The 26,192-nt window shown below is 36.0% G+C and overlaps 2 protein-coding genes across 13 annotated transcripts in view; one reads left to right on the top strand and one right to left on the bottom strand.

The window, feature by feature from the left end:
- The window catches only part of LOC119835445 (sushi, von Willebrand factor type A, EGF and pentraxin domain-containing protein 1), a 35,098-nt gene extending 15,355 nt beyond the window's left edge, over nt 1-19,743 (top strand). Inside the window, exons 3-12 of one of the 2 annotated variants that reach the window (XM_038360265.1) lie at nt 5,507-5,719; nt 7,430-7,862; nt 10,904-11,112; nt 11,226-11,402; nt 11,868-12,047; nt 12,624-12,803; nt 13,446-13,765; nt 15,581-15,765; nt 17,851-17,999; nt 19,144-19,283. In XM_038360265.1, the coding sequence (XP_038216193.1) occupies nt 5,507-5,719; nt 7,430-7,862; nt 10,904-11,112; nt 11,226-11,402; nt 11,868-12,047; nt 12,624-12,803; nt 13,446-13,765; nt 15,581-15,765; nt 17,851-17,998 (2,045 nt within the window). In that variant the 3' untranslated portion in view covers nt 17,999; nt 19,144-19,283. Of the gene's footprint in view, nt 1-5,506; nt 5,720-7,429; nt 7,863-10,903; nt 11,113-11,225; nt 11,403-11,867; nt 12,048-12,623; nt 12,804-13,445; nt 13,766-15,580; nt 15,766-17,850; nt 18,000-19,143 lie in introns of both variants that reach the window. The other variant, XM_038360264.1, reaches the window with a different exon arrangement.
- A 2,454-nt stretch (nt 19,744-22,197) lies between these two features.
- LOC119835875 (F-actin-monooxygenase Mical) overlaps nt 22,198-26,192 on the bottom strand; it is a 39,381-nt gene continuing 35,386 nt past the window's right edge. For all 11 annotated transcript variants that reach the window (XM_038360948.1, XM_038360941.1, XM_038360947.1 and 8 more), the window contains one exon: nt 22,198-25,974. In XM_038360948.1, the coding sequence (XP_038216876.1) occupies nt 25,941-25,974 (34 nt within the window). In that variant the 3' untranslated portion in view covers nt 22,198-25,940. The remainder of the gene's footprint in view (nt 25,975-26,192) is intronic.

Below are 26,192 nucleotides of genomic sequence, written 5' to 3' on the forward strand. Positions count from 1 at the left end.
CTGTCCCAAGATAACCATAAATCATAGCACAAAATGAAACGTCATATGATAAATTACATTATTACAGGTATTTTATCTGCAATCTCTAAGCCTCCCGCTACAAACACGAGATCTTGAATGACAGCTTCTCTCTATTTTACATACCCACTTTAAACCACAAGAAGCGCTGGTTTCATTGCAAAGATTATAAGGTCTCTGGGTTACTATTACTTTAGCAGTAAAACGCGTTTCGGATATAAATTGTTTCTTATTTTAATTTAGTTATAAGAATTGCTATCTTCTGGCCTTGACAATAAAGCTCAGAATTCAGCAGCTTATTATTGTTTAGTAAACATAATGATACATTAAGAAGTCGATTATGGAACAATTCATTTTGTACAGGTGTCTAGAGGCCGTTAAAAATTCAATTCACAATAAACGTTGCTACCATTGTTTGAAATAATGCAATGTTTTAGGTAGGTATGTAAAAATTATCAAAAATTTTGATGATCAATAAAAAATTATAAAGCTGGAAAATTTATTTTACTATTCTTATTTGAATTAAAAAAATTGTAATTAATAAGTCACATGTACATTTCACATACCATACTTTTATCTGTATCATCAATCTCATAATAAATTAATTTTAATCTGAGTCCTATAAAATGTCGTCCCACTTTTTGAAAACTGTCAACCCTAGCCGTAGGGTATACAAAAATAGAAACATTCCTAAGCGAGATGTAAATCAGCCCGATCGAGTGTCGATGACACGGCAGCAAGACGGGTTGAACGTCACCGTTACGCGTTGCCACTGGCACACTTTTACAAGCCGTTACCTTCAGGGCTGCTACACATTAATTTATATATTTAATTTATTGTATTATATTGATCGTATAGGTGCTTCGATTTTTATTAAAGATTTTAACATGGCAAAATTTTGATGTGAGTTGGCAAATTACTGTTGGAACGGATCGAAATCGCAATTTCTATATAACATTATTTAAAAAAATACTCATTTGTTTATTATTTTATCATAAATATTTTTTAAAATATCCAGGATTTATTGAGGCAGTAAATAATAGAATTACATATATATTCCTTAATATATATGTTATTAAATTATACAATATTCCATAATAGTTTACACCTTGTAATTGATAGTGCTACAATGAACCATAATGCCCTATATTAAGGCGCGTACGCACGATCATGTTTTGTTTATTACGATGGGCAATTAGCACTGCTTTAAATACCTGTTTTTTTTGCCATTCCAATTTATTACCTTCGCATAATCTCCTGTAAAGAGTACATACAAAATTATAACACATTAATACATGTAAATACATACCATAAATAATATGGTCAGTATTTCTAGGAACCAAGATACTAAAATTTAATTACAATAAATTACTATTATCGAGTGATATCTCACTGTTTTCACTATTTTCACTTAGTTAATCTACTTCAGATTGAACCGTGTCTTCTAGCGGTAAATAACTAACATTGCATTTAACACACAAGTTAACAGCTATATTTATGACCCAGTTCTCTGGTATTGGAGATTTTGATACATTTGTGAGTCAATTTATTTTTATACTCATTCAATTTCCTTTTTTTAAATTATTATATTATTTTTTTCATAAATCTACGAAGAATTTATAATTTTAACTCATTTTATATTCCAATGCACTTGTATTTAGTTTGATTTACAAAAAAAAAAAAAAAAACTGTCAGTCTTCCCTCCAATTTATTGTTCACAATATGATTCCCAGCGGCAATTCCTACGATAATAACAATAAATAGATTTTTGTACGTATTAATATGCGATGTAGATATAAATGCATTTTTAAGTAGTACCCGTGCACGTGACTTGTACTTGTATTTTTCACTAGGCGTTCCAGTCGGCTGCTTACACTTTCATTCTCGATATAAGGCTTTCGACAACATTTATCTTTTATACAACCAAAAAACCAAAAAATCTAAATAAATTGAAGGATTCGCAACTGTACTGTTAAATGGTTTTTGAAAACGTTACAAACATACAAAATGCATGTAAATACCACGGATTTACAAATGAAATAATACTAATTATTATATACCTAATAGTATTATTAAATAAATTATATGTATATTTACATTTCTTATGTGTTGCAATGTTGCATGGTAGGAACTTAGTTAGTACCCTAATAAAAATACAATGGGGTCTGATCCTTGCATTTATATGTACTAAATAATATATCGGTTACTCTGTTCCGACGAGAAAAAAGGACAATCTAACAAACACTTTCACATTTATAATATAAGTATAATATAGATGTAATTTTGAAGATAAGATGGAGAAATTGAATGTAATTTTCTAATTGCATAAGTAGTGGGTATATGCAAATTTCAAACACATTTTTATGTATAAATCAAAGGCAAGAAAAACATCTAGAATAATGACGAATTACTGATACCCAAGAGATTATCGAAATATTGCCTATTGAGTATTATATCTTATACAATTTCATAGAAAATAAGTTGTTTAGCCATAATGCCAAGGTTCCATAGATATTAATATCAGGTCAAAAATCTATAATCTCGCAATTCTCTGTGGTCTGTAACAGTTATAGGGATTAATATACGTCACAACGAGCGATGCAGCAGATAGTAATAGTCGATAATTGCATGCAAATTTAGATGTCACGGTCAGCGGTCTAACGGAACATGCGCGTGCCTTAGAAATAGACTGCGTCGGACTACCTATATATCTTCCGTTTTATGATTGCCGGGTACTTCTCGCTCACCCTAAAAGACATTTTTTTTCTTTCATTCGTTCTAATTTCCGTTTACTTCAAGGTAAAAGGCAAGTGAACTAAATTATTCCGCATTAACATCTACTATAATATCTTATACCTTTAAACGAGCAATTCTTGTATATATATATATGTATATATATATATATATATATATATATATATATATATATAATTGGAATCTCGGAATCGGCTCCAATGATTTTCATGAAATTTAGTATATAGGGGGTTTCGGGGGCGATAAATCGATCTAGCTAGGAATCTTTTTTAGAAAATGTCATATTCGTGTTTTATTCGTGTTTTTTTTTCCTGACATCTATTGGTGAATAATAATACTATTTTGCTTCGTAGATAGCTGGACAACTGAAATAACACATAGGCACTTTTTATACCGATATTCCTACGGGATACGGACTTACGCGGTTTCAACCGCGGGTCACAGCTAGTCAATGATTAATATGTAATAACAACTACGATTTTTATTCACATTGTAAGAGAACAGAATTTTTTCAGTCCAGTGGTTTTTGCGTGATAATGTTACAATCATACAAAAGTTTCCTCTTATTGATATTAGTGAGATACATAGAAAATGTCACATGTCGTCTATATTTTTGCTTATCTGTGATTCTCATCCCTGATTTGCAAGAATGTCCAAAATACACATCATGATGAAAATGTTTATTTCAATAAAATTACACGATATATATGTCACCGTAAGATTGTAAACATCGTTATATTACAATCTATCTAGTAAGATTGTAAACGATCGATAGATTGTGAACCGTATCATTATGATTGCAATTTAACGCATCATTTTTCGCTTGATTGTAATCTATCGATGGGAAGCGGTCAAATTGTGAACCGGCGTAGGACGGAATGCAACTCGCGCCCTGATTGGTTGAACAGTATGTGCCCCCGCCACCCCGGCCACACGTCATATTTGTTTGTTATTTCGTTAGTTCTCGAATGTAAACAAGTATGTTTTCGTGATTATAAATTGATTTTGTCTTGAAAATAATTTATATCTTTCGAATAACTTACATATATAGATCTGTTGTGAACTTAAAAAATTATCTGTGACTAAACCAAGAAAAGCAGTTTGAATGACAAATCAACGAATTAGTGTTTGTTTCGCAACATAACCTAAATTACATGAATCGTTCGTGTTTTAATATTTTGATGCTTGTGAACAAGTAAGTAATCTCATTAAATAACAATGAGACCGACCAATCAGGAAGAACTTGTAGACAGTTGACAATTTGACGCGGGACAGATTGTAATTTAACGGTTTCACTTCGGTAGATTACAATATAACGAAGAATAATGAGTTAAATTGCAATCATAATGATACGGTTCACAATCTATCGATAGTTTACAATCTCGCTAGATAGATTGTAATCTAACGATCTTTACAATCTAACGGTGACATATACATATAAAAATGAATTGCTGTTCGTTAGTCTCGTTAAAACTCCAGAACGGCTGAACGGATTTATCTTATCTTGGTCTTGGAATGTTTGTAGAGGTCTAATTGGAAAAATTGAAAGGCGAAATTTCCAAACTTGGCACAGCGTAAAAATACAATTGTAAGGAAGTGACAATGCGAACATAATGTATCTCAAATAGTCGTAACATCGTGTCGTGTCCTTATGTAGTGCGGAACGACCGTCACAATAATTGAGACGATATATTTCACTTAGAGCATTATAAATTGTACGATTACCTCGACCGAGAATATCGCACCGTGAAGATCCGATTTGCTGTTTCAATTTCTGTGTGTAACTGCTTGAGCTTGCTTTTCAAAAATATCACCTCCCACATTGACGAAGTTTGATAAATTGTTTTGAATTTAGAGTAGATATATCAAGTATGTGCCAATAATGATATCTAAGTATGTAATAACATAGATTGGTATTGTATAAACGACAACTAATTCTCATTAAAAGAGATTAAAATTATGAAAATACTGAGAGTAGACGCGTCATATCTATACGGTCAGAGGGTGAGGATCTGTTCGCAAAAATAACGCGCGGATCGCGAAGTACCTTAAGTTATAATATGGTTTTTTAAGACACTTCACGGAAAATAAGTATGCTTAAATGATTAATCATAAATATATACGATACTAGCTGCACCCGGCAAACGCTGTTCTGCCTTACTCTTATCATTTAGGGGTATGATAAATAGATGTTGGCCGATTCTCACAGATACCGGATAAGCACAAAAAATTTCATCAAAATCGGTCAAGCCGTTTCGGAGGAGTATGGCAACGAAAACTGTGACACGAGAATTTTATATATTAAGATTTTTTGGGACATAAAAGAAAGACGAATAAATAAACACTCCTTCGCTTGGCTACTTACTTAGATGGTTACATGTATATTAAGGTTAACCGACAAATATATAATGCAGTAATAAAATGAAAACTGCTTGTCTTCATGGTGATTAACTTGTAACAATAACGTAATCAATTTACGATCGACGTTCTCAAAATCTAAGGTTTTGGCTCGGGGGATTGTATTTTTTTTTTTAAGTTTGTTTCTCGATGTTTCTGTTGTGTTTTTAAACTGCATGTCCATCTTTTTGTATGTGACAGAAAATTGTAGTCATTTGATCCGATTAAAGTTATGAGCGACCTATGAGCGCCAGGAACGTCGGTGATGCTTTTTGTAGAAAAGATTTATGGGTAATATATTTAGACCGTAGTTTCTTAAACGTGGACGCTTTTCCAGTCCTCAACGTGGCCGCTGGCAAGGCGCCCATGCAGGCCTCCACCGAAGACGTGGGGGTCCCGCAGAAGGCGCTGGACGGCAGCACTGCGGGGGCTTTCAGCGCGGACACGTGCACCCTCACCAAGAAGGAGATTGAGCCCTGGTGGTACGTCAACCTCCTGGAGCCCTACATGGTGCAGTTGGTGCGTTTGGACTTTGGGAAGCCTTGTTGTGGTGAGTTCTTTGTTTCAATAAAAATTTATTGAGTATTTCTCGTGATTTTTAAAAACAATTTCCCAATTTAATATCATTCTTAAAATATGATATTTTTAATACAAATACACTACAAATGATATTTTTAATATAAATACAGCATTTGGCTTCATAGTATGACGTCAATGATTGTTTAAATAGGTATTTGTAATTATGAACTGAACTGAGTCACAGTTTGATCGTTTAGCATAAAAAGACACATTATCCAGGTGAATAATTACCTCAATATCAAGTACGTAAGGTAGATTTAAATTTGAGTTAAACTTAAATATTCATTTAATCGATTATATAATCACGATAACAATATTATTTCCTCCCCGTTCGGGAATCACTGAGCATAGATAACTCTTATTTCACTGAACGTGCGCGTATCAAGATCAAACAACGAGCTTACCTATTTACGCAGCGGAGCGAATGCTCATTTCTTTGTTATTAATTTTCCTACGGTTTTGTTGCTAGTTATAAGATAACTAGGTAAAAAGGATGACTCTGGATTCGGTTCAAGAGTCATACCTATTGGCAGTATGCGCATTTAACTTTAAGTTAAAACTCACTTTGTTTAAACCTTTATGTTTTAGATTCAATCAAAGATAATAATGGTTAACTATATAGTTCTATAATGGTAAAAGTGTTTCGCAACCGTTGAACACTATTACATTACAACACATAAATAGTCCACTTCCTATAACTTATAATTCATAGCAACATTTTACGTACAACTTTCCACAGTACGTAATTGAATGCGAGATCCCCATAATTTTATAATAGAACTATAAACAGAGCGGTTAAGCCTCAGTAACTACAAATGAAACCTCGGGATGAAAGTTTGAGACAATCAAACAAACGCGGGCCGTAACGAAAGTTGTGTCGAGCGTTGCAAAAACGCGCCGCTCTCACACCGCACTGAGATATTATAATATACTTAAATATCTTTGAAAGAGACTAATTCTTTGTCAGTTTTACCGCTGACTATCCAATTTTATTGAATCATAAGAACTTTAATTAAATTCTCGGGAGTGTGTTGATGAAAAGTCTTTCGTTCTAACGATTTGGAATATTCAATTATTAAAATGTCTACAAACTTTAATGTCTTAATGGATGTTTATAGGAATGCAATGATGGCACATTAACTTTCACCTAGAACAAGCTTAGAACATTCTGAATAAGTTGTTGAATAAGTTTTTACTTTTTATGCTGTTTTCATTGTTATATTGAGAGGTCAACGAGGAATTATCTCCTAAACAACACATTTATATAGTAATATCTCTTTGATTAATTTTTAAAAGACACAAATATTTTAATTATTATTGTGCATTTGCTGGAACCCGCGGTGTTACTCATGTGGTACTCGGATTAAAATTAGCCTTTATGCTAATCCAGACTGATCTGATCAGCTGTTTTACGTGAAAGAGTAATATACATACTTACTTACAACTATCAACTTTAGTGCCTGCATTATTACTATTTATGAGCAAAAAGTTATACAGTCCAACCGCATCGAACTCAAACTGAAACATATATTTATTCAATTACACTTCTCATAGAAGCACTTTTGAATCGTTATAACATAGTTGTAAATTTACCATCGAAAAGCAGTTTCTACAGAGCTGCACCGGCTAGAAACTGTAGCTGCTCTTTCAATAACAATCATCATATAATAAATGTTGACAGGTGTAAACAAGCCAGCCGTAGTGGAGGTCCGCGTCGGCAACAACCGGCCGGACCTCGGCACGAATCCGATATGCAACCGCTTCACCGGCTTCCTGGAAGAGGGCCAGCCGCTCTTTCTCCCCTGCAACCCGCCAATGCCCGGCGCCTTCATGAGCGTGCACCTGAAGGCCACGGTCCCGAGCCAGTTGTCCATATGCGAGGCGTTCGTGTACACCGACCAGGCGCTGCCGATAGAGCGCTGCCCCCAATTCAGGGACCAGCCCCCCGGGAGCACAGCGACCTACAACGGGAAGTGCTACGTATTCTACGACCGGCAGCCGGCGAACTTCCGGGACGCTCTGGCGTTCTGCCACTCGAGGGGGGGCAGCCTGGTCGACGAGAGCAACCCGGCGCTCCAGGGCTTCATCAGCTGGGAGCTGTGGAGGCGGCACCGGTGAGTCACTGCTGGCGTTTTATATGTTGCAATGTGTATTTCTTTTCTATCTGTGTTGGATAAAGCTCAAGAGTTTGTTTGAACGCGCTCATCTCAGGAACTTATAAATGAATAAAAAAAAAATTAATGAGTACGTGTTTCTTAATTTTACTGTGAATTTACATATATGTATTTAGTGCTATTGCTAACGGGCTGCGATTTTTACGATCGCGTCAGATAAATGCAATGAAAATCTGATACCGTTTCACATAACTCGGCTGATGCGAAGTTGATGCCTCACGCCGGCCGCGTTATTTAGACTCGATCTTACTGCGAATGTCTTAAGCTTTGCGTAATGGCGTGGTGGTGATTGATGGAGGCTTTTGTAACAGTTTTTGTAAGGTGCTGTTTACAATGGATGGACATTTAACCGACTTTGGAAAAGGTGGTTGTCTATGTATAATTTGTGAATGTGTTACGGTTAACTTGTTTGAAAGCAATCCGTCTCTCTTTTCGTATTAATTTGTAATTCATTATTAAATGCTTAAAATAATATATCATTAAAAAATACCCTAATAATTAGAAAACTTTTTAAGTTTCAGTTAAGATCTTTATTTATCTATGGCTAATTTATAACCATTCATTCGGTAACGTTCTTCCAAAGATACATAAATTTTCATAATAACTTAAATAAAACAATTAAAGTCGGAACAATAACGATTTTGTATTTTCAAAACTTTTGTCAAATAAAATATTGATAAAAGCTCTTTCGATATAATTAAATGTTATTTGAACGTTGTATTCACATGACTAGAACTAAAAATACATATACTTAAATCAATAAATTTCTATACATATATTTTTGCACTGGCTACACCTCTTAATTTAAAAATACAATCACTATATCATCCCAAAGACAACCGTCAAAATTTAAACGCACTGTTTCTTCATTTCTCAATAGAACTGTCAATTCCAAGTTAGTTGCGTTATACGGGAACTGACAGGGCACTTAGATTCAGGCCTTTGTCGTTTCGTCGTAATGCAAACCGTGTGGGGACACCTTAAGACATTGCGAGAGCAAATGGGCAGATGCAACAGCTATTTGCAACATGTCGCATTCAATATTCACATGTCGTACAGGTCTTGCTTCCATTTCAACATTATTTGCCGATAAATAAATATAAAGGGAATTATTCGAGCGATTTAGAATTATAAAGATACAAAGGTGATGGTGGTGTCAAATATTGCAATTGAACTGCATAGGTACATGAATCAGTAATTCATGACTTCGTTAATATCGCCAAGATAACAGTAGACGGGCGTAGTTAGACTAGTTCTGGAGGGAAGTCAATGAAGTGAAACAACTAAATGTGTTTAAAATAACCGTTATAACTTGGAATTTTGCTTTTTGCGAAAAATTTATATTTTAGAAATTTTAGACTTTCAACTTTAGGCTAAATGATATTAAATAATTGGAAAATGATATGACCGCACGTACAAAAATTATTACATATTGTAATGTTTAGCCATCGCCTTGGTTACGCCCATGTTATTGATAAATAAATAAAAAACAAGTGTATGCATATTCTATGTTTCCTATTTTACGACTATAAAGAAAATGCATTTTAGTAAAAAACCCTTTTTAATGACGAGCATTTCTACTAAACTACAGTATACATTCAGCCATCATACGATCCATCTAAAGCGTTCAAGCGTTTACCATTATATTTTATAATAATCTACTAATACGCCAATATAACGATATTGAGCCAATAATAACACGACAAATTATAGAAAGTCACAGAGAAACATCTGATCCGCTACGCGTAACAGCAGACTGATTGGAGTAAATTTGGTTTCTGCGACAGATACTCAATGTAGTGCGCCGTTAGATAGCTGTTACTGGACTTGCTCGACATCACTATGCAGTTTAGTGTAGTTATTGTCGAGGTAGTGTGTTACAAGTCTTTATATAAAAGGGTTAAATGTTTGCATTGATCAACCGACTTAAAAATGAGGAGTTATAATTTCGACGTTTTTTATGTATGTTAGGTTATGAGCAATATAAGGGAATTTGTTAGTGTGAATAATAATAAATCTTTTACTATGCGCCCACCGAACTGATGAAAAACCATAGGTTTTGTAGATAATGTTATTACTGAAGAATGAGAATAACTGAAATTTCAAAATTTTATTTTATAATAATTTATAAACTTAGATGCAAAGCAAAACATTTGTTATACGGTACATCGACTGAATACTTTTGTTATAACTCACTTTATTTTTTGTATTAATGTATGTATATCTAAGCTATAATGCTAATATAAAAACATGGTCCTTCAAAAGTGCTCGCGATTTACCTGAATAGTAAAACTTCTGCTTCTATGTTTATAATTGATTTTATTCCTAGACGTGAAAAAAATGCTACGTCGAAGCCCGAACCTGTAACTGATATAGTTTCATAAAATATATGGAGTGTGGGATCGCTCTGATTACTGCTTGTAGTGAAATTCAATTAACGTCGAAGTAGTTACTGATACCTGTTAACTCGTTCTGGGAACTTAACGTATCTATATCTTATTAATAATAAATTCCTATTCAGTTCAGAAGAATTTAACCATTGTTCTTTTTGCAAACTATAGCATAATTGTGATTTTTGATATTTTTATATTTCATTTATTTTATCATGGCGTACGATTTATTGAATAAAAGCTTTATTCTTCATAGCACAATATAGTAAAAGATAATTATAAAAATTCTGATTTTGCCTTTCAATGAACGTGAAATTTTCACAATAAATGATTTTAAGGATGTCTATACTTTTTTAATTATGACAATTTAAAAACAAACATTACCAAACAAGTGAATCGGCATATTGTATTGTGTTCGGACTTACATTGAATTGTTACGGCTATTGTTATTGCTTTGCGAAATCACTGGGAATTCAACCTTAACATTTGTTCTAACAATTACATAAATGATATAACACGATTTTCACACCAGGACAATAACCAGCTATGTAAAATGTAAATACGTGATAACGGGGTGATGATGTTCAACAGGAGTGACAGCAGTAGCCAGTACTGGATGGGTGCGGTGCGGGACCCGCAGGACCCCAACAACTGGAAGTGGGTGAACGGCAATGACGTCACGGTCTCGTTCTGGAACGCCCCCGGGGGTACCGAGGGCTGCGCCCGCTTCGACGGCAGCAAGGGCTGGCTGTGGGCGGACACCGACTGCCAGTCGAGAATGAACTTTATATGCCAGCATCGTAAGTTTATTTTGGCATAATTGCGTTGCGATTTCCGCTCACCGCGCTCAGCGAATTGGCAAGCGATTTTCGGTGGCGCTGTCGAGTCTACACGTTCAATGTTTTGTCCGTAGAGCCCAAAGCGTGCGGTCGGCCAGAGCAGCCACCGAACTCTACAATGACGACGGAGAGTTTCGAAGTGGGCGCCACGGTGGAATACGCGTGCGACGACGGACACTTGCTCGTCGGCCCGACGGTCAGGACCTGCTTGGAGACTGGCTTCTACGACGAGTTCCCGCCAGTGTGCAAACGTGAGTATGCATTTGGTGTTTCTGGGTGAACATACCGCATTTGTACCGAAATCTGAATGTTAAAATAATAGTTATTTTTACAAAAATCTACACCAAATTCGATATCGATGTGGTCCCATGACAAGTATCATATTCCAATAAAAAAATAATGGTTGCCTGTAAAGTCGGTTTTACGGGCGAAGATTTTACGTGACAACGTCTTTTTTTCCAACGCCAAGAACGCTCGAGAAAGACAGAGACACAAGCACGCGCCGATTCAATGCGCCTAATTCTCTAGTGTTGCGCGCGCGGCGGACCGATCATAGTTCGGTGACTCATCGTAACGTTACCGGGCGTTACACTTTTTCATGAGTGACTCCGAGCCGCAACCTTATTTAAGACGTTGTCACGTCAAAAAAAAAATTCTTCAACGTACTGCGCAGTTTGTTTCCCATAGCGCCATATTTATCGGCACATATTTCGCAGGCATAGAGTGCGGCTACCCCGCTGAGATCCCGCACGGCAGCTACACGCTGCTGAACGGCTCCGTGTCGTATCTCTCGCACGTGCAGTACGCGTGCGCGCCCGGCTACGAGATGGCCGGCAGGTCGCGACTGGTATGCGACATCGACGAGCGGTGGAACGGCCCCCCGCCGAGATGTGACGGTAATTATGTGCACACACACCTTCACGCACACACATTCACTCATGTGTCAATTACGCACTCATATACACTCAAATGCACACATACACACACATGCATACGTACGCATACATGCGAAATGCATACACATACACGACACATGCATATTCACACAATTGTTTTGCATCAAGCCCATGAGCAGGATACGTACACGCATCCAGTATACTAATGGTCTTACTAACCAACATCTCAACCCACGTATGCTAAGCAAATGGCTTAATTAAAGCCTTAACAACCACCCTATCTACATCATTAGCATATATTTTAGCCATTTATGAAGAGTTCAGGTTTTAATCCTTCGCTGGCCAAGTGTGGGTTGGCAGATGTCACAATTCGTCAAACTTTTCATTCTTAGACGTGTCGCTTTCGGGAGCAGTGGTGCTGTGGTCATAAAATGAAATTGAGCAGATAAATTGATAAATCAATTTCTTCGCTCTTCTGGTTCGAACCATATCTACTAGTCCTATTTCTTACCACGCCTTCCGATTCTATATCATAATGAATACTACAAATTGTGTTATCTAAATAACAAATGGCAGTGATTCAATGCGAGGAGCCGGGCGCGATCCCGAACGGGCGCGTGGCGGTGACGAACAACGCGTCGACGTTCGGCGCGCGCGCGCGGTACGAGTGCGCGCGCGGCTACGAGCTGCGCGGCTCGCCCGTCGCCACGTGCCTCGCGACCGGCCTGTGGGACGCCCCGCCGCCGCATTGCTACTGTAATTATATACCTGTTTAAGTATATAGTGATGCAAACAAATGCTTTTTTTTTTTCGTATATTTTTGGTGGCCGATTTGCTTTTCATGTATCATCTACTGGTGTTCATAGTAGTAATGAATTTCTTATTACGCTTTAGAAAAGAATAATGTTTAATGCAATTTCCTCCTTATCTGTATAAGTTCTTACTGGGCAAACGTTGCCTTACACTTATTATTTAGGGGTATGAAAAATGGATCTATTGGCAGATTCTCAGATCTTACCGGTAAGTTAACAGAATTTCATAAAAATCGGACGAGCCGTTACGGAGCAGTGTGATAATGAGCACCGACGATACTACATATTCCATATTAACTGGATCGTTCCCAGAGTAGTTTTCTAGTATTTAAGACTGATGGTACAGCGTACTTTCACCATTGAACGGTCAATAATTAAAAATGAAGCTCCGTGTTACCTTGTGGGGTATGGGGCAGATGCACTATACGTCTGTTACACTGAAAGAGTTTCTTTTCGGACTAGACGATTCGCCATCTACCTTCTGCCAGACATTATTTGCAGACCCAACCGGATATGGAAGCCATAAAATGTTAATACTGAACCTTGAATACACAAAAATCTAATAAAAATAATCAAACCATTCCAGTGGAAGAACGCTCAACCACCACCACATCCACAACTACGACAACCACCACCACAACCACAACCACCACAACACCAGCGCCAACCACCCCACCGCCGACAACACCACGGCTAGTGCTACCAACCAGACGGCGCAAACCGACCACCCACCCAGACACCGTCAGACCCAAACTCGAGACCAGACCCGCCAGACCGAACACGACGAAGACGACAACAGAGCGGACAAAGACCACAATCAAAAGGGTGACGGTTGCTGATTATGACAATTCGTCCACGAGCCACGTGCCCCACATCATCGTCGCCAGCCATCCGCAGGAGAATCAGGTTCATACTATTATCACTACCTATATCTATTTCTAGACCTTTCCATGATTCACGGGCACCACCAGAAGCAAGGTACCCGGTTCTTTGGCATACGTCCAACACACGGGGACACAGGTCCAAAGGGTCTAATTGAATTATCCTTATTATAAATGGCAATTGCTTGTTTGTCTTTTTTTTTTCATTCGTAACGGAACGACTTAATGGGTTTTGTGTCTTGAGATAGTTAAGAAGTAGAGAACCGATTTAAACAATTCTTTCAGTTACTGAGTGCTATAAGCTACATATGTACCACGGCACTGGGCGGCCTGCCAGTTTACCATTAGCAAACTAAGCTGGTGGTTCACCTGTTGGTAAGCGATCATCACCGCCCATGAACATTCATTGAGGAAAGTGCCTCGATGAATGCAAAAGACGGAATAGGAAAAAGAAAAGTCCTAACACACACAATTAAAACACTAAAACACACATAATTAAAAAACTCCCCAGTACTAATACACAAAACTGGAATGGCTGGGACAACATAATTTGAATGTAAAAAAATGGTTGCCTGTAAAGTCGGTTTTACGGGCGAAGATTTTACGTGACAACGTCTTTTTCTCGGTAGAATATTTATTGATATGAATATTATTAAATTGCACAATAGGAACAAGGAATTGAATGAAAATAAGAATTGCACAAATTTTAACTATAGAAAATATTATTTGTTTACTAAAAAGACAGAGACAGAGACACAAGCACGCGCCGATTCAATGCGCCTAATTCTCTAGTGCTGCGCGCGCGGCGGACCGATCATAGTTCGGTGACTCATCGTAACGTTACCGGGCGTTACACTTTTTCATAAGTGCCTCCGAGCCGCAACCTAATTTAAGACGTTGTCACGTCAAAACAAGATCTGCGCTTCAAGTTATGTCAGTGCCGAGGCATAATACTACTGCGTTTAGGGGAGGTTTCCGATACAATGCCACCAAGTGCTGGAATAATATACCACCACCATGAAGAAAAATCGAAACTATTTCTAATTTCAGATTAAAATATAAAAAAAACATGTTTTTGAAACATTATATTATTAGGCCTTGGTGAGCAAAAAAATATCGTGATTAAATTGTAATAAAAAAAATATTGTATAGTGTGTTTGTGTTTTATAATTGTATAATATATAATTTATTCATAATTTTAGTTTTTATATGTAGGTATACTCGTATATATATATATGTGTATGAATATTTATGTAAAAGCATATGTAGTAATGTAACTATATAATTAGAATTAAGTATTTTTTTTATTATTTTATTTAGTATTATTTTTATTATCTGAATGAAAGGTACTGTCTGCTCCATGTGTCACAAGGGGCTGCTGAAAATCAGTGTTATGTAAAAGCTCAGCTCTAGCATGACATTAACTGAGTCATTCCCTTTTGTCTGTAATTGATCAACAAGCCGCACAGTGTACTATTTTACTTTCTTTTCTTTTTTTTTGTTTTTGTTAGTTTTATTTTAGTGTAATAGTTTAGTGAAGTGTATGTGCGGTGCTGACCGCCTCCTTGGTACAGTGGTTAACGCGTGAGCGTAGAACCGAGGGGTCCTGGGTTCAATTCCCGGTGGGGACGCACAAAAAAAATTTCTCGGTCTGGCAGGACACAGAAGGCTGATCACCTACTTTTCCCTAAAGAAAATAGATCAGTGAAACGGATGTACATCATCTGCCCCATACCCCACTAGGGGACACGGGACTTCACACCATGTGCGGTGCTATTTATTTTATAGACAAAAAATTTCTTTCTTTCTTTCTTTCTAAAACACTAAACACACATTCCAGATATTCGGCAGCGGCAACAACATTCGCGCGGAACAAACGCCCCGTGTGAACGTGCCCTTGCCGGTGGACGGGGACCGGACACACGGGGCGAGGCTCAACATCGGGGCCGTCGTGGCCCTCGGGGCCTTCGGGTGCCTGGTGTTCCTCATCGCGATAATTACCACCATCGTCATGTTGGTTAAAAGGTATGTTGGGTTTGTCGGTTTAGATGTTGGTAATTGGCGGTTTTTGTTGATCAGTTATAGGTATAGAGTATAGACGATTTTTTGGGTTCAGACGCTTTTTGTTTTACATAAAGTTGGTAGGATTTTAAAAACAGGCAGTAAAGACCAGCAAGTAATGCTATATAAAAATCGTGATATATTGAAATTCTTTTCATTATTTTGCATAATTGATCAGCAAAGACGCTATATTTTAAATAAACTAACACAAAATTAAGTTCGTTTAATTTATCCACTCATCAGTAGTAGTCATGTGAGACTGGATTGAGATATATATATATTCATTTTATTTAGTAACATTGGCATAACTCATGTGATCAAGTGATTTTAGTTGATCCAATAACTACAACTTCACATGAAAATATGTTCTGCCTCAGTTGATTAACAAATGCTATTCGTTATTATTTAGTTTACTAACGGGTTACCGTGACATCTTAAAGCAGGAGTAATTCCAGCGAGGGAAAGTTATGGCGCTGCACGGCTGTACTGGTTGAATACGTCTCGGTTTACCTCAAGGGATAGCTACTACGACGTAAAGCAGGAGTAATTCCAGTATGGGAAAAAGCTAGAGCTATGTAGATGAAAAAGCTAGAGCATGGTAGCACCATCACTTACTCTAACTCCAATTAATCCTGTTTTAAGACGTCACAGTAACTAAATGAGGTTTAATTTGATCCTCATCAAAGGCAAAGGTGAAAAATCTTGTAGGTAGATCAACTAAGATACTTCTGGAACATTGCATCCAGCACTTTTGTGCTTCTGAACATTTAGTTAGTGCTTTTGGAGTTTAGTGATTGTGGTTAGTGCGGGGATATGTCGATCGGGTCCGTGCTCTGTATTTTATTCTTGAGCTACACGGCCACCATAAGGATGTCATAGATATAAATGCTGATATTGACTGTCTAACTTACTCCAGAAACTATGAAACGTAGCGTTATATATACTAATTATATTGTTAGGTTAGATAGGTGTGTAGGTAAATGGGTTTTGAAATATCTGACTAAATTGTATCTGATATTGAGTCCGAATACTATTAGGTAATAACGCCCAAGATAGAGATTTGACTTTAAAATGTAAAACACAATCATTAGTGACAAACATATTTTTTATGACAAGTAGAATGTTTGTTTCTATGGATGTCTATAGACAAGATCACAAAAAACAAATGTAACACAAGCAACCTTTCTTCTCTTCGATACCAATAAAATTAATAAAAAAAAATCTAATTTTGAATCAAATTTATGTCAATATGTTTCACAAAATATAGATAACACAAAAAGCCCCAATGATACCATCATATATTAAGTGTTCGGTACAGATAACATAAATACTCCCAACTTAGTATAAATACACATTAAGTATTCCACATTCAATTCAATTTAGCAAGTGGCATTCGATCACGCTCATACGTTCAAAGCAAAGACAAGTATAACCACACAACATTACATGCCACCATGTAAGTACCCCAGGCGAGCATAACTCACCCATATTGCCTGATCCCAGTGGTATTTATTATCATAAATATCTCACTAGACAAGTGACATTCAGGTTACACACAGGTCCCCCACAGGTCACACTCATAAGTAACACAAACTCAAAGACCAGTAGTATCCCATCACAATCCAAACATTTTCGGCTTAGTGCGATCAGAAGTAGTCCGCTAGTTCCACAAACACACATGAGTCACACAAACCAACATCCCACCAGTACCCGAATTATCAGTTCCAGCGACGATCACAACAGCCGGCGTTCTACAATCATGAACAAGTAGTAAAACATGCACAAGTACTACAATTAGGACATTATTCGGTCGAGTGGTGGTCAGAAGCGGCCGACGGTCCAAACAAACATACATGTAACCCTTAACAAACCGAGCAGTGGCGGCTAGCCGGCGATCACGCTACACACAGACACGTGACGGAGCATCCCGCGCACAGCAACTCGAGCATAAGCACAGATAACATTAGCACACATAGACACGCGACACAGAGCATCTAAAACACAGAGAGGTCGAGCATAGCACAGATAACGAGCATACATAACAAACAGCGGCGGCAAGAAGCAGCCAGCGGTGGAGCTGGCGCCGCGCTGGTACACGCTGCTCGCGCTGCCCTTCCCCGACCAGCAAGTGGGGCGGCGCGAGCTGGCGCGCGCGCGCCGTCACACCCGCGCGGGACACTTCTCCAACCCGTTATAGCGTGCGTCCCTTTGCGTGTTTGCACCGCACTCACACCCACACCCACACCCACCCACACTTACACTTGCATGCGCACGCGCACGCGCACGCGACACGGTGGCCACACCTCGTCGAACGCGAACGTTTCTTCCTCCCACTAGAATCGATATCGAAATCTTTCTTTACCACCGGAAATAGAAAAACTATTCAATAGCTAAATAAAAAAGATTACGTGTCGTCACGTATTATTATCATATTAAATCTATTTTAATCGTTACAATCGACCGATATTCTTATAGTGTGTCTTCTTACACCCAATTCTCCATGCAGTGATTTTAACTTCATAATGTCTAATCCAATTTACCAATATAATAAAAATTAATAATGAAATACCTATGCTAGAGTGCGACTTCCTCTATATGGCGTGTAACTTTGTTGTTTTGATAATAATATAGCTGTAACAACAATTTAACAACACCTGTACAAACCAAGATTGTCATTTAAAAATAATAGAGTGATTTAGAGAGATTTACACTTAAAATAAAACACTTTCTTAACGCATCAAATACATGGTTACATATAATTTACCAAAATGTACAGGAATGTTTAATAAAGGGGAATTATCACAAAACTAGGATAAAATACATTAATTTCATAGGTGGTTCAAGAACGTTTACTTTGAAGCCACATTTAAAACTAAAACAGGAATAGCCACCGTGTAACCTCATCGCACACGGCACAAAGCGTACATTCACAATCATTCGAAAATGTACTTTCATTTTTCACATACACATGGTTCAAGTGTATACACATAGCGCACAGCTTTTCGCATCATTGGAATTCAATACAAACAAGTTAAGCAAGCTTAAAGCACAGAGCACCGGCCACGATGGATAAGCACCTCGAATCATAATATGATCGCACCGTGATTGTTTTATAATGTTTATTGTAATGGTCATATTTCACAATCATCTTATTGCGTGTAAATTTATATGTACATCCCGAGTATCATTTTAGAAATTTATATGAAAAGAATATTCGTATGCCATTATTTTTCTTACGAAACCGAGTACTTTAAGTGTTGCTACGGTACCGTATCGTACGAGTACTGAGTTTTATAAGAAAACTGATCACCGCATCACTCTCATAAGTAGTCCGTCCCACAGCCGGAAACACAACGAAGGTAAGCGCTACCGGCACCACGTGTCCGCGACGGACTGCAACACGGTCGCCTCCCTCGAGTCCTCCTCGTCGGAGTGCCGGAACGGCCTCAACCGCTACTACCAGCAGGCCTGGGAGCAGCTGCACGAAGTGGCCGGAGGTAAGTTCAGGGAGCGGGAGACGCCCAAGGACGGCTCCGAGATCGTCGTCGCCGACCTGTACCGCGACCCGAAGCCGGGCACCAGCAAGCACCACCATCACCATCACCACCACCGGCCCGTCTGGGTGACGCGCCACAACCGCTAACCTCTCCACCGTTCCACTCGGACGCGTGGTTGACGAGCACACGTGACAAACCGACTGCGTCACACGACTACGTCGGACCTTATTGTATATGGACGCGTAAGTTACATGCAAGTGATAGACCCGATTACGTGGGACATGTGAGCTCGGTGAGGATTAACAGAATGCTGAGTAGGCTTCAGCCTATATCTGATTAAAAGACGCAGAGTCGCGGAAATAATGTATGTAAATAAAGTTTCTCTTGTCTTCTACTTGTTCGTATTTTTTTCGCACGTCAGTACAACGGTGTGCGTCGGTCCGTCCTAATATTCAAGTTCTTTATTTTTTTCTCTCGCACGTCAGTACAACGGTGTGCGTCTGTCCGTCCTTAATATTCAACTTCTTTACGTTCATATTAAAAATAATATGGCGGCGAATAAGAGATCGAATTGTAAACTAACTAGGGACGCTAAATTTGTATAGGTAGCCTACTTTGATGCAGCGAAATCTGTAAATCCGTCACTGATGAAACCAATCCCCTCTTACGTAGTCGGGAAATAATTGTGAATGTGATTAATTATACTGTATAAAATAATATTCTATCATGGACAATCTTTCAACATCTGAAACATTGCTCAACCCACTTTTAATTAATTTTAATAATATGTATAAAATCTATATATATACAAAAATGTATTGTTCAATTAAACGGTTTGAGGCTTTATTCTCCAAGTTTACGTTTAACTTCAGCAATAATAATTTACGAAGGTACACTTGGAGACATGTAAACGTTTTAAATATCACATAAACATTAATTTCATGTCACAATTCATAATCTCGTGTAAAGACTGATTCGACAATCGGATCGAAATTATAATATAATTAGTTATTTAAGACGAATAGATAATTATAAGTATTAGTTATTAAATTATGTGAACTGTAATTAGTATTATATTTTTGGACATGTTTTGACTAACAAAATGACAGCTACAGTGAAACGCTTTCGACATAATTAAGTATTGTTTTGTGTGATGTGATAAAACATTGTCTGAAAAGAATTTTTATATTAAATTAATTTATTACAATTTCTATGATCGCCTTGATCTTTTCTTAATGAGTCGATTTTTCTATATCTACATAATCAACCCAGTTGCCACATTCCGGCCTGTTATAAGTTCGGGATTTATTCGATAAATCAAATGTTAAAATCGGTGCTAAATATTAACTAAAACGGCCGGAAGCCGATGATATAATTATAGTTTACATGTAACGTCTGGCTATAGAAAAATCTCGAGTTTAAGATAAGATTGAAGTGAATCATTGTTGTGAAGTTTTGGAGTAAACTATCAAAAATCATTCTATTGAAAGACAACGTCATCAAATAAAATTGAATTTGTTACCAATATAACTTCATCTTCTTTTTTCCAAACGATATAGTTAGCTACAAGATCTTTGGAATGGATTTATTTGTCCATATTTATCCTGCGAATGGTACAAATAGACTTTCGGTGTGAGTTGAACAGTGAGTACAATTATTGAATCTAGAAACTTCTCTTTTAATAAGTAGGTATGTGCCATTAAACAGGCAAGTGGATAATGTAGGATAAAAATATATAAGCATCCTTCACGAGAGTTATTTGATGTTAATTTTAATGCATGTAAATATCGTATGTACTAAAAGTGTTGTTACTCACTACTTTGGGGACGTTGTTAGTTAAGTGAGGAAGATATATTATCTATAATTTAATGTTTTTATTGTATGCAGATTAATATAAATAAAACTTTGTGATAATGGACGAATGCATTTTCTTATTTAAATTATCCCTAATTTTTACTGAGTTGGTAATATTACTAAGCGGCCGGTTTTAATGAAATTGTAGGGTACGTCCGGCCAGTCCTAAGCTCTAAAGATGCAAATACTTTTAATTTAAAAGTAAGTAGCAAATTGAGCACTGTCTAGCTGAATTTTCAATCAGTATTCTCTATTTCCCAACAAATGCAGTACAAAATTAACAAATAATGTATAGAGGGAACATAAAGGGATCGCAGGAACAAACTGTGTTGAAGAATGCGTATTTATACAATTTTAGCCCAAGATCACACTGCTTGATTTTGCAAGTATCTGTTTTTTATATGAAATAAATTTTAAATTAATTTTGAAAGAGAATGGAATGAATAAGCATAAGGTTCCCTGTAAGAATTGGCCTCAAGTATTAACTTATTATAGCATTATTTTATTAAGGATATTTATATATTGGTAACCATAGATTATCGTAAACAGGATAGGTATAAGATAGAATTTTGTATTAAAACCAAATAAAAAATATAATGTGTATACATGTCTTCATACATATGGTCTTGCCACGAAGAGAGAAAAAAAAACAGACACAATTGTTTACACCTGGCAACCCTTGCGTTGCTGCTGACTGAGAGCTGTCAACCATTTACTTTCTATTATTTACATCATTTCATTGAAAGTTTATTAAAAAAAGCTGCAAATAAATCATTTTTTCACTGAATATTCATTAAAATATTCAGTGGGGATCGATCGAGGTCTATAATGTCGAACTATTATCTGCAGCCATATTATGTATGCAGTTAATTAATAACTCATTTGTTTTTGACAATATAAGACGGAAAAGTCAGCGATATTTAAGATGTAATCAATGATATTATATTTCTTTATTCCTATATGATTTGTTTACATATCATGATTAGAGCAATTTATCAAATTAAGAATTAGTAGGTGCGGGAGTTGAAAAATAAAAAGCAACAAAATTTAATGATTTTGTTTATTAGTACTAAATAAAATGGTCTATGAATTACAGTAGAAGGTACATTGCCTTGAAATTTAACCGAAATAATATAAACGGGCATACAAGCAAAATGCCAAGCCATAACTTACGTCAGTAGTTCTAATAATACAACATGATAAACAAGTTAATTTGTGCAGCGAAACAGATAACCCGCGCCAATAATAAAATGAATGGGTATACATACCGATTAGCTGCAATTCGATTTTTCATTGGCGCGAGTTATACGAGATTATAGTTAATAATATGGCATTGTTAGAATAGAAGACACATAAGAATCATAAAAAAACGCCGCGCTCAACGCGTTAGAGCTCAAATAATTTTCACAAGCATTTGTTGATATTGCTCCAAAACCATAATTCGAATTCCTATTTGTAACGCAGGAAATATATTCTTTAATTGAATGTCAATATCATAAAAAATATACATATTTATTTAATTTCAATTATATAAATTTATTATTGCTATTCAAAATCACTCGCAATGAAAATATTGATACAAGCACAATTTTATGGACGGCGCTAAATCCCACAACATATCGGAAGTAATTTTGCAAATAAAATAATAGGGGAATGATGAATACTGATATAAAATACTTCTAAAAGTGTTATACGTATAATAGTAGAATATAAATTAAAAAATTCACAACGCCGTCGTGTCAAGCAATTAAATTTAAGCAAACTTGCACCTTACTCCTACCCTTCGCCGATGTATAAAACTATGGTAGAAATGATTTTTATTAATTTCTTTTTTTAGATCAGGAAGTTAAATTAATAATTTGAAAAGTTTTGATTAAGGAATGATAGTTAGAATAACGCAGACCGTACTAACAGTCAGCTTATAGTCAATAAGTAAGAAACAATGAAATTACTTGAAATATAAGACGGATAAAAAAATAATCAAAAAGTCCTTTAAAAATGAGTACACCATAGTTTTGTATACCAGCGATACCTCGTAACGATCCGACTTAGTATAAAAATATACCAAATGTGCGATTAAATGCGAATATAAAGTCAACAATTTCAAAGAAAATATCCAAGAAACATCTCCCATCCCCGTTCCTCATCAACCCGTCCGTACAAAAATATACATTCACTCTAACAACCAATAGACCGTTCAAACTGCAAGGATTACATTTTGTTCTATATCAAAACTTGGGTCAATGATATGTAACAATATTTTAATAATTGACAAAAATATGTGCAATATATAAGGAAGTGATGCTCTGCTATATCGTATCATTAAAATTGGGAGTGACATTGGAAAACGAGAACTTGCACTAACGGTCAAATAAGACATTTTATAATACGACTTTTACTCTGAAAATGCATTACCAATTTTTATTACATTCAAATTATAATATATTTACAGTTTGGTCGGCCCATTCGAAGCTTAGAAAACCTTTAACCCTCGCGACACCATAGAAAACCATGTTCCTGTTTAATAGCATCCGACAGCACTCCAGCTTGCCTAATGTAATGATACACAAATTTAATTTTCATCATAATAACCTCATCCTAGATCCATATAATTTCTGATAATTATTGCATATTTTAATGTTCAGGAACGTCTGCCATCACTTATAAATAATAATATGTTTCATTCACGTCCATCTGCGTTTTAAATTTTAACGAATATAGAAATATCATAGCCTTAATTTATTCACGAAATTTTACACTGGATAATTATCGAAGGGAATTTCTTAGAATATTACGAGTTACGAAATAATAGATATTGACAAAATAACATTATGTTGCTTTTATTTCATAGCAGTCTTTCTAATAATTATAGTTTCGAGTGTCCTTAAGCATTAAAACCGATATTATCCCTAGCTGATATTTCCCTCGTATGGAAGAAATAACGATTCTAAGAATCCCCTTACCCGAGTACCCCATAAAAAACAATATAGATAAGAATAATAAGAATTTACGTGCCAATTTTATTTGTAAATAATTTGTATCGCAAAATTCGCAGTCACAATAAAGCGATACTAAAAGCTTTCAAAGAAGTCTATCGACAGTAATTATTATTAATTCACTAAATTGCTTAAAATTAGAGAGCATATATTTAACAAATTTATTAAAATTCAATGATGTACGGAAAAAAGCTTCTTTTTTTTTCATTATCTACAAAACATAATCAGTCATCTTAAACATTGGTTTCAGCACAATAATTGGAAGGTTTCTCAATTTTTACGTTCCATAACTAATTTACTAAGGTCTTACCATTTCAAATGGGTTATAAGTCTTAGGCAATTTCAAGCGAAAGCATTTAGGCATAATATACACTATAATTATTAAAAATATTACACAATTCAGAAAATATTTGCACATACAACTCTATATTCAAAAATATTTTTTACCACTAATTTCTACATACATCACAGTGTCCGATGACTTATAATATATCTTTGGGACATTTTTTATCTAAAAAAAATACACTAAAAGTAAAGTTTTACATAAAAAAGACAAAAAATTATATTACTAATAGTGATCAATAAAAAAAAAAACTGTGTATACTCCGAGAATAGAATATTCCAAAACATTTCACCCAGTACAGAACGAATCATCGAACACTGCAACTTATTTGGCATATCTAGCACACCGTTAAATTCCAATGGAATCTCGCTTTGTGACAAGGATCAATACCGCTAAAGACAACCGCTCGTGCGTTCCGCCCACTTGAACCCGAAACCAATTTGTACCTATACGATAAAACTACCCGCAAAAACTAATACTTAAATGCGATGAGCACTTGGCATTCCGAAAGAAGAATCAGAAATCGGACAGACTGAAAAAGCTATAAAAATGATCAGCTCGATATAGTATCATGAGAATGACAACACTACGAAACTCGGCAAGCAGAATCTGCCTGGAGCGATGCCAGTTAGAAATCATGATTATAAAATGTTGTAAAAACGTTTATCAAACGATCGTGTTATCCTAACATACGATTAAAAAAACATTGGGAATACTTGTCGTCCAATTAACCATGGAAAAATACGTGTACTGTAACTGTACTGTGTACCAATAAAAATATATAAATAAAGCTCTATTTGAATGGTAATCTTAGCTTAATATTAATAAATTTCTAATATACAAGGCTACCATACATATTCAGTGTTGTTGCAACACAAGAGATATGCGTACAAAATTGAAAGAGGTCTATATATATTTTTTACATTACACTAGGGCCCTTATAGAACATATTATGCGCACTTTCGCAGAGCCCGCCAGCAGTCTGCCTAAAACGTAAATTTATCCTTCTAAAAAGTTTTCGTAGTAAAATTCTCAAAAGATCAATTTGAAAAGGTACAACTGTTCTAGCGAAACATTCTCTTCGGCTACATCATAGGTTTCTCAAATATTCATACAATACTTTGTTAGTAAGTTTTAAAAGTGGCGTGAATATAAAAATTATTTATAACTTATGTATACAATATGTATTCCAGCGTTATTTTATATAGGTAGAAATTACTTTTAATGTACTATTGTTTCAAAATTCACAGTGGTTCTATTACTATGTATTGTCTCGAGACATATTTTCGAAAATCAATATAATAATATACTGTTTTAAAGCTGCCTAAAGGTTGCATAAAAAATATACGTGCGCGTCGCCAAGGCGTCATATTCCTTATTAGCGATTGCTACAGTTTGAAAGTTTAGTTAAGACCAAAACAACAATAGCGTAAGAGGAGTCCTTGGCCACTAATCGCCCACACTGTTCGTAGCGTTGCGCCGCCTGGAAGAATAAACTACAGTTATTAACTGGTTTTTGTATATATAAAGTGAATAGATAAAGGTATGAATTATCTATAAATTTTGTAAAGCGTATAATTCGAGATGGGCTCGACTAATGCAAACAGCATGTCTTTTAATAGATTTTGGAGAGCAATAATCTAATGTATATTAAATGTACATAAGTGAAAAATAGTATCAAAAACATATTTTTAGCTTCAC

The sequence above is a fragment of the Zerene cesonia genome, chromosome Z, assembly GCF_012273895.1.
Source record: "Zerene cesonia ecotype Mississippi chromosome Z, Zerene_cesonia_1.1, whole genome shotgun sequence".
NCBI classification, from domain to species: domain Eukaryota; kingdom Metazoa; phylum Arthropoda; class Insecta; order Lepidoptera; family Pieridae; genus Zerene; species Zerene cesonia.